The 9610-nt window shown below is 38.9% G+C and overlaps 1 protein-coding gene across 1 annotated transcript; it reads right to left on the bottom strand.

The window, feature by feature from the left end:
- Positions 1 to 7589, bottom strand: LOC108674665 (pyruvate dehydrogenase E1 component subunit beta, mitochondrial). Its single transcript, XM_018162625.2, has 8 exons — positions 7513 to 7589; positions 7302 to 7421; positions 3727 to 3981; positions 3121 to 3219; positions 2614 to 2794; positions 1055 to 1288; positions 311 to 387; positions 1 to 30 (listed from the first exon to the last, which is right to left on the bottom strand). Exons 1-8 carry the CDS (start codon positions 7537 to 7539, stop codon positions 1 to 3), a joined length of 1023 nt encoding a protein of 340 aa, XP_018018114.1. The 5' UTR covers positions 7540 to 7589.
- Positions 7590 to 9610: the final 2021 nt, after the last annotated feature.

Genomic DNA, 9610 nt, shown 5'->3' on the forward strand with positions numbered 1-9610 from the left:
CTAGTCTTGCACAAGTCTACGCGAAGATATCTGCAAACAAGAATGAAGGAGTTGTAACTTATATTTCTGCGAATAAACCTCCGGCTATCGCACAAAAGCTTTTCAAAATTCGTGAAATATTCATTTGATGTCGAGTGGCTAACAGAAACCTTGACGGTATTCTTCAACCTGATTCGATTATATCCATTTTCATGTCTTCAATTGAGGCAGAGAATAATTAAGCCTTGAACCTTAATACTTATTCATCAGTGTCACTTCTTTTTTATAGTTTCATCTTGAAACCTCATAAAACTTTTTAAACTAGTAGTACCGTAGTANTGTGTATAAGAGACAGGTCCACGCCCGTCACGCGGATCACTGGCGCCTCCAGATAGTGGAATGACGGAGCTGTAATAAGGAAACGAGAGTTGAAGAAAAATTCATATATACATACATGTATTCGACCAGTTATACCTAAAGAGAAATTTTATATACACATACATGCATTCAACCAGTTGTACCTAAAGAGAAATTTTATATACACATACATGTACCTATTCAACCAGTTATACCTAACAGTTCAAACAGAACTGCATCAGACACTAATTATACGAACAACATCGGTAAAATATTAAGGAGAATAAACATGGAACAAATTTGGATTCACTCAGTAGTCAGGCAGACTAAAACTAGCTTTGTCAATCCAAGTTAATAAAAGGCTGATACATAAATATCGTTACACTCACTCTCCACTATCCTGTCTCAGATCTCCACCATCACACTCACTCTCCATGATCCTGGTGCAGATCTCCACCATCACACTCACTCTCCACCAATGTCTCAGATCTCCACCATCACACTCACTCTCCACCATCACACTCACTCTCCACCATTGTCTCAGCTCTCCACCATCACACTCACTCTCCACTATTGTCTTTGCTCTCCACCATCACACTCACTCTCCACTATCCTGTCTCAGATCTACACCATCACACTCACTCTCCACTATTGTCTTTGCTCTCCACCATCACACTCACTCTCCACCATTGTCTCAGCTCTCCACCATCACACTCACTCTCCATGATCCTAGCGCAGATCTCAGAGCCTATGCCACACTGGGGCCAGCCGAGCTCGACGGTGACGAGGTGATGGGTCTTCTGGACGCTCTGCGTGATGGCGTCCGTGTCGAGGGGGCGCAGCGAGCGCAGGTTGATCACTTCACACTCCACCCCCACGCCCGCCAGCTCCGTGGCCGCGTCCAGGCACAGCTGCACTGCCTTGCTGTGCGCCACCAGCGTCATGTGTTGCCCTGCACAATGATGAGGGAGTGAGATGAAGATATTAATGTATCACTTGTGTCATGTGATGCCCTGCACCACAGTAATGAGGGAGTGAGACGATTTTAATGTCAGTTGCGTCATGTGCTGCCCTGCACCACAGTGATGAGGGAGTGAGACGATGATTTTAATGTCAATTGCGTCATGTGATGCCTTGCACCACAGTGATGAGGGAGTGAGAAGATGATTTTAATGCGTCAGTAGCGTCATGTGATGCCCTGCACAATGATGAGGGAGTGAGATGATGATTTTAATGTATCACTTGTGTCATGTGCTGCCCTGCACCACAGTGATGACAGAGTAAGATGATGATATTAATGTCAGTAGCGTCATGTGATGCCCTGCACCACAATGATGAGGAAGTGAGATGATGATTTTAATGCGTCAGTAGCGTCATGTGATGCCCTGCACCACAGTAATGTGGGAGTGGGACAATGATTTTAATGTCAGTAGTTTCATGTGATGCCCTGCACCACAGTGATGACGGAGTAAGATGATATTAATGTCAGTAGCGTCATGTGATGCCCCGCACCACAGTAATGAGGAAGTAAGACCTTTAATAGCCGTCGTTGTCTCGTTTGCATGTCATTAATGCATGAGTAAGACACGTTAATTTCATTGCAGAAAATAATAGCTGAATATTATGACACAAAACAGCTGGCAGGGATGCAAGAAACTGAATAATAATAGGAGACAAAAAATGTATTTATGTTCATTGATACCACAGTAATGAGGGAGTGAGACGATGATTTTAATGCGTCAGTAGCGTCATGTGCTGCCCTGCACCACAGTAATGAGGGAGTGAGACGATGATTATAATGTCAGCAGCGTCATGTGATGCCCTGCACCACAGTGATGACAGAGATGATGATTTTAATACGTCAGTAGCGCCATGTGATGCCCTGCACCATAGTAATGAGGGAGTGAGACACAATTATTTTAATGTATCAGTAGCGTCATGTGATGCCCTGCACCACATTGAGGGAGTGAGACGATGATTTTAATGTCAGTAACGTCATGTGATGCCCTGCACCAAAATAATGAGGAAGTGAGACCTTCAGTAGCCGTCATCAGATTGTTTGCATGTCATTAATGCGTAGTAAGACGCGTTAATTTCATTGCAGAAAATCATAGCTAAATATTATGATACGAGACAGCTGGCAGGGACGCAAGAAACTGAATAATAATAGGGCACCACAAATTTATTTTTGTTTATTGAAATCCGGAATAGAGGAAAAGCTTCATTCAACTTTAAATAAACAAATTATCACCTTAATTTGGCGAGCAAAAACTTCACCTTGTCTTTCGACTTTGGCCTTGCCAATGGGCAGCACAAAGTTAGGGTCGAGAGCTTCATCAGAAACTGGGAATTGCACGCCGTACAGCAGCTCATTCTCCAGGAACACCACCGGGTCGCTGTCCCTGATGGATGCCTTCAGTAGTCCTCGGCAGTCTTCTGAAGAAAATGGGGAGACAACCTGCACAGAAAAAAAAGGTCAACTAGTGAAATGAACTTCAGGAGCAGTTAATCCATGCAACAGAAAAGCATTTTTTTCGTCATTTGCAGCTCTTCAACTTGCAATTTGAAAGGGAAAACTAGTTTCAAATACAATTATTAGCGTGAATAAATATTTTTTGACAATATTGCAGCAGAACCAATTGATGCAACAGCAATGACCCACAGCTTCAATCCCTATTTTAAAGTTTTTTCTAATATTGCCCGTCACACTGTATTGGAGGCAGGGCTACCACTTCTCCCTAGAAAGTGGCACCAATGGTGGTTCAGAGAACAGAGGCAGCCTACCTTCAGACCCGGGCACTGAGAATACCAGGACCCAAAGCACTGCGAATGCTGAGCACCAACACCAGCAGCGGCTCCACGAAACACAATTGGGACGTGACACTGGAAAAAATAATAACAAATTAATCAATGACAAATGTTCCAATTGAGTAATTCATTGCTATCAAATTAAAAAATTATCACTTGAAATACAAATAGGAAGCTTCTTAAAATGCACAAGTCACAGAATGCAGTTGAGCATAAAATATAATTGGAACCGTAGAAAGTGTTTAAAAATGAGACAGGTATGATGAAATAAAAAGCATGGCAAGCAACAGCCATTTTTACAATTATATGAAACCTACAAATACCTAGGTACATATTGGATTTAATTGATTACCTAGGGCTTTTTTTGCATGACAAAACATCTTATAACTTCCCAGACAGAGCTGCCTATAGAAAGGATTGACAACACCAGCAGAGAAGTTGAAAAAAATATACATTTCTCATTCTTATGAAAACTTGAACATAGCAAAATGCAAATGAATTTTCAACTTAAGGCATGTTGACTGTACATTAATCATACCGGTATCTCATTTGGAAAGCTGCAGCAAACATGGCAATACCCACCTGACCAGCTGACATGTAGAACATTTTAGCCGCTGAGTTGACAACCTGATCAATGGCTTGCATGGAGAAGTTGAAAGTCATGAACTCACATACAGGCCTCAGCCCCCCCATGGCCGCCCCCACTGCTATGCCAGCAAAACCCATCTCAGTGATGGGAGTGTCGATTACACGCTTGTCTCCATATTTGCGCCACAGCCCTCGGGACACTTTGTAAGCTCCATCATATTGAGCAACCTCTTCTCCTAGGATGAAGACCTGAACATAAACATCAGTTGCATACTTTAATCAGAAACAATAATTCACAATTCAAAGGAAAGTGAATACTTTCCAAATTAGCTCTAGTCATCAAATATATACGTACTTATAGATCTGGTGAGTGATCTTACCGGAAAAAACAAAGCTTCATTTGTGCTATACAAAAAGCATGTATATAGCTATAAATGGAAAAAGCACTTAGTATGTATCATTAGATTTTACAGGCCTACTAGGTTGCAAAAGCAAAAACTGAGGTTGTTATGTAAAGTGCTTAAATAATACATGTTTTTGCCCCTTGTTAAATATCCCACCACTTCAAATAGATGAATGCATTTTCTTTGTCACATAGGTTTATTGATGATCAATTTGCTAATCAATTGATATCAAAATTATTTTGACCTTCCTGACAGTCAGACATTAACACGTTGACTACGATTGCTTCATCTTGTACTATTATTTCATTTTTTGTACTTTTTTTAAGCAGGGTTGCCAGACGGTCATTTTTCTTGGACAAATTCCGTGATTTAGTTTTTCTCAATTGCGTTGGCTGGCTAAAATTCATGATAGGGGTACTTCCAAATTAAATTTTAAATGCTGCAAAAAGAAAATAAATGGAATTTTTATAGCAGAAACTACAAATAAACTAGTATACATTGAATTATCATCCTTTTTTGTTCTCGGATTTGGCCGATTTTAGGCAACCTGAATTATGTACCACTACCTCCTGGAGAAATACATTTTGTGGTACGCATATGTACCAGTACGTAGTTAACGTGTTAACAGGAGTATAAGGAACTGACCTACATTCATGACTAAGTAGATTAGAACATGAATATACACTTGTAATTTTGGTGGTAGATAAAATTATAGTTTCTGGTACCATGAAATTAGAATATTATGAGATAATAAATATATTTTTATTTTCTATGAAGGCTGAAATTCTAGGACTTTTAAAAAACTTGAAACTTTGTGGCTCAATCATTTAGTGTTATTGATCATTTGATAGGTGATAATACATTCAAAGAAACTTTGCAGCTACAAAACTATGGAAAAGCTCCATTCATGACTTGGAAAATTGACACTTTACACATTTTGGTGAAGTGAGTACTGGTTACAAATTCTCAATACTAGCAATTTCTTGGCCCTGAAAACCCAATATAGGCCACAATTACAAAATCCTATTAAAGGTTGAAAGATTTCTACTTTTCTCTGTAATATCAGATTAATAACTTGGGCTAATTGTCAGGGAATAGTTGTCTTACTTTCAAACTCTGATAATTTTTTGGAGCTTACAAGGGACACAGACCAGATGGATCAATATTGGAAACAAATTAGAATTTCAGGCTGCAGAGTGAGCAGATATCTGAAGATCTTTGCAACACATCAGCACCAAATCTATGTCTCCAGAAGATCTTGCCAACACCATTCCCTTGAAATGCATCTTTACAGGTATTTTTAGCAAGAAATTACAAAGGTTTAGGTAGTTCTAGTGACAAATTTTCAATAATATATGGTAGGTGCCTCTTTAGACCAAAATCCTGTTCTTGGCAACCCAACGTGCAAACTCTGCATGAAGCCACTCTGGAGTCTGGATTAGTATGCCTCACTTCAGTCAAGAATATAAGGTACATAGAGTGGTAGACTTTTGCAAAAAATTTAGGTATACGCGATTGTTTCACTGACAGTGAAAACTGCAAGTAATGTGATGGAAATATTCTGTTTTAATTTAATATAGGTAAAGTGGTAAACAAATAAATGAAGCAAGAGATGTATAAATGGCTTCATTCATAGATGGCTTCTGCTTTATTTTTCAGTTTGAAGAGAAGTAACCACAAGATTTCAAAAACCATCAAAATTATTTGTAATTCCAAACAATTAAAAAATCATTTATAATTCTTTGTGGGCACTGAGAATACCAGGACCCAAAGCACTGCGAATGCTGAGCACCAACACCAGCAGCGGCGCCATTAGGACCACGAAACACAATTGGGACGTGGCACTGGAAAAAAATAATTATAAATTAATCATTAACACAATGTTACAATTGAGTACTAATTCATGCAGTGGTGCATTGCTATCAAATTTAAAATGTATCACTTGAAATACAAATCAGAAACTACTTCAAATGCACAAATCACCAAATGCAGTTGAGCAGAAAATATACCTAATTGAAACCTTAGAAAGTGTTTAAAAATGAGACATGGTATGATGAAATGCAAAGCAAGGCAGTCAGCAGCCATTTTTACTTTTATACCTACATTGTTACTATTATAACTATTTGTATGAAACCTACATATACATATGGTATTGGGTTTAATCGCTAAAGGTTTTTTTGCATGACAAAACATCTTATTAATTCCCAGACAGACCTGCCTATAGACAGGATTGACAACAAAAAGTTGAACAGCAATATACATTTCTCATTCTTAAGGGAACTTGAACATTGCAAATGAATTTCCAACTTAAGGCATGTTTACTACCTACACATTAATCATATCTTTTTTGGGAAGCTGCAGCAAGCATGGCAATACCCACCTGACCAGCGGACATGTAGAACATTTTAGCCGCAGAGTTGACAACCTGATCAATGGCTTGCATGGAGAAGTTGAAAGTCATGAACTCACATACAGGTNATTTATCAGGGATTTTTTTTAAAATCCCCCTGAAGCTGTACCTGAAATATCAGGAAACTTCTGCAGTTCTGCTCAATATACCAAATTTTGATTTGAAGGTCTGGCAATGAGGTTGTCTTGTCCTTGTCATTACTCATTAACAGCTAGGCTAAACAAATATTTTTTTACAGCTTCAAAACTGAGTTTGTCATGGTTACAGCTCAAAATATCACCCGATTTTTTTTTCACTGCAGCAATATCAATAAAAATGAAATGTGGCACAAAAAAATATAATCAAGGCACACAGATGATGGATTAGGCCAGGCTTAGAGTTGAATCAAAGTTTAATTATTAAACAGAGCCATTAAAAGTAGGTAATAGGCCTAAGACAGAAAGAAATTATGTTTTATAGTCATACAAATTTTAAATTGAAAGTTTCCAAACATATGATATTGAATCTTTGAATGTATATTTGGATATCAAACATATGATATCAAATTATACATTGAATGCAAATACAATAATGAAGTTGCATACCTACCTAAGCCAAGGAGAAATGAAGAATGAAGAAGGGTTAATATTTTATTATTTACACTTTACAGAACGTCGTACGAACCTAACAAAATCAAAGCTAAGGAGTTCAAAATAACTTCAAATTAATGCATTTATACATAGCGCTCTGCTAAATAAGTCAGCTTTAACACAGACCTTGTCGTCTCTGGCCATTTCTTCGTCGAGGGCACTGTTGAGGGCATCTCGAACAGTGAGAGGCTGAGCAGACTTGACCGCTGTTGAAGAAAAATTCCTCACACTGCTCCGCCATAAACCCTGAAATTGATAAATCATTGTCAACCTAGTAGATATTTGAGTCAAAATCTCATGTATTGGACACTACAAGAGATTGAATAGAATAATATACCTGGACAAAGGATGGTTTGAGTGCCATTTTCGTGGGACCCCGTAATTACAACACAACCGGCTAGGTCACTCGTCCGTTCCTTAGTGCCAACTTTTACGTAAGGCTAAAATGCGGATAAACAAGTGGGGATTTTTTTTAATTCAATGTTGAACTTCACAGACAATTTTACGACCTGCTTTTTAGCTGGTCTCCACGATTTGAAATGTACACAGGGAATCTAAAATATCTTCCAAACTAATGAACGTAACTCTCTGTAACTTTGCATATGCATTCAACCTGGTGTGCATGCGCTCCATCAAAGTCAAAAAATTTCCATCCATGGAAATTTCATCAAAAGTCAATTTTAGTTAAGGGAAGAATTCAGCAAATCTTGTAGATAATAAATCAATTATATTTTATTAGAAAATGAGTGTTTAAATGGATCAAAATTGCACCAATTCTTAGTTACAAATGGTTTGTAAATCATTGGAACAGTGATCATTTCGCCAGGATTTCGGAATTAAATATTTCGCCACTGCCACTGCTTTCAGATAAACCAGTTAGATCAAAGTTATAGGTCTCGATGGTGACGTTTGTAAGATTTTCTCGCGTTATTCAATGAACTAACTATTTGTTTTCATTATCGCTCACGTCTGGTTGTTACTTTTAAAATTACTCTTCTCATAACCTGTTCGCTCGCCTGATGAACATCATGAATATGAGCAGCAAAATGCCTCAAGTTAAAAATACTGCTTAAAACGTTCCTCACATTGCGCTCTGGTATGACAAAAACGTTAGGAAAAGTCATATGGATAATTTTTCTGGGCTTCTCTTTGCATCAAACTACGTATATTACAATGCTCTGTGAAATATAACACTGTTACAAATAGGGAAGTGAAATGGCAAATTTAAAATAAAAATTCATTGCATATAGCAGTGTGTTACAAACAATCAGAATCTAGCCAATAGATATACGAGTAAGAATACCACACGGGTCTCAATTCAGCAGTTCGAGTGTATGCACATAGCCTCTAAAAAATACAATTCCAATGTAAGGTAGTCAGTCAATTTTTCAAGTCCGAACTGCTGCCAGAACCGTAGGTGCAGAAACGAGAGGTTAACGATGATAACTTCCAATAAATCGTATCCAGTCTTCTTTAATTACAGTGGTGTATCTTTAAAACAAATTTAACAGTCATCCTCTTACTGTTTCGCATACCTTTTCTATTTTATTCAACTTAATAATTGTTCACAAACTTGATTTTTGATAGGTCTCCATCTACTTGACGGTCTTCTCTCAACTTGACGTGTTTCACTCCGTTTAACAAATGACGCATGCGTCCAGGCGGTTGAGGTCACCGAACTCAAAGACGTTCAGTGGATTCTGGATGCGTGGTGCACGTAGGTCGTGCGCCCTGCACAGAGCGTGTGTCAACTCATCCACCAGAACCGTAATCTCGCCGCAAGTGATGACTGAAGTTTCCATGCTGGCTAGGTTTCGTGGGTCGACTTGCTGCAGCTCGTTCATCAACTTGTCCAAACACGCACGGCAAACCGCCATCTTAGATTCATATTGCCTGGAGTCACTAATGTTCTTCAAGTCATTAATGTCCTGTATATTGGTCTCAAGTTCGTACAACAAGCGCCTCATTTGCACTGCCAAAGACTTGACTCGAAGTATGGCGTTTTCTTTCTCATGTACGCGGTACAGCTCACGGTTCCGCTGGTGGTAAAGCTTCTCGCACGAGTTTTGCAGGTCGCGGCACCCTTGGGCCAGGTTCTCCGTAGTTCTCTGTAATTCCTCGAGCGTCATTTCTGCGGTCATGCTTTGCAGGCGTAGGTTCATGAGAAGATATTTTTTCGCTGATCAAAAGGCGGATCCAAAAATTTCAGTTACTAAGGGGCTGTTGGTTCACTGGACAGGCTACAGATAAGGTAAGGAAAGTAACCTGGATACGTCGATCTATGAGCGAAATATAAGGCGACGTCTGAAATCTTATTTCATTGCTGGACCTCCGTTTATTTTTAACATAAAAGCAATGAAAATATTTGTCTTCCTGACTACCGTGCAACTACAGCAATCGCTCACACATGATGTAAAAATTACAGTGTGAAGCCT

Source organism: Hyalella azteca, unplaced genomic scaffold, assembly GCF_000764305.2.
Source record: "Hyalella azteca isolate HAZT.00-mixed unplaced genomic scaffold, Hazt_2.0.2 contig3459, whole genome shotgun sequence".
In the NCBI taxonomy this organism is placed as follows: domain Eukaryota; kingdom Metazoa; phylum Arthropoda; class Malacostraca; order Amphipoda; family Hyalellidae; genus Hyalella; species Hyalella azteca.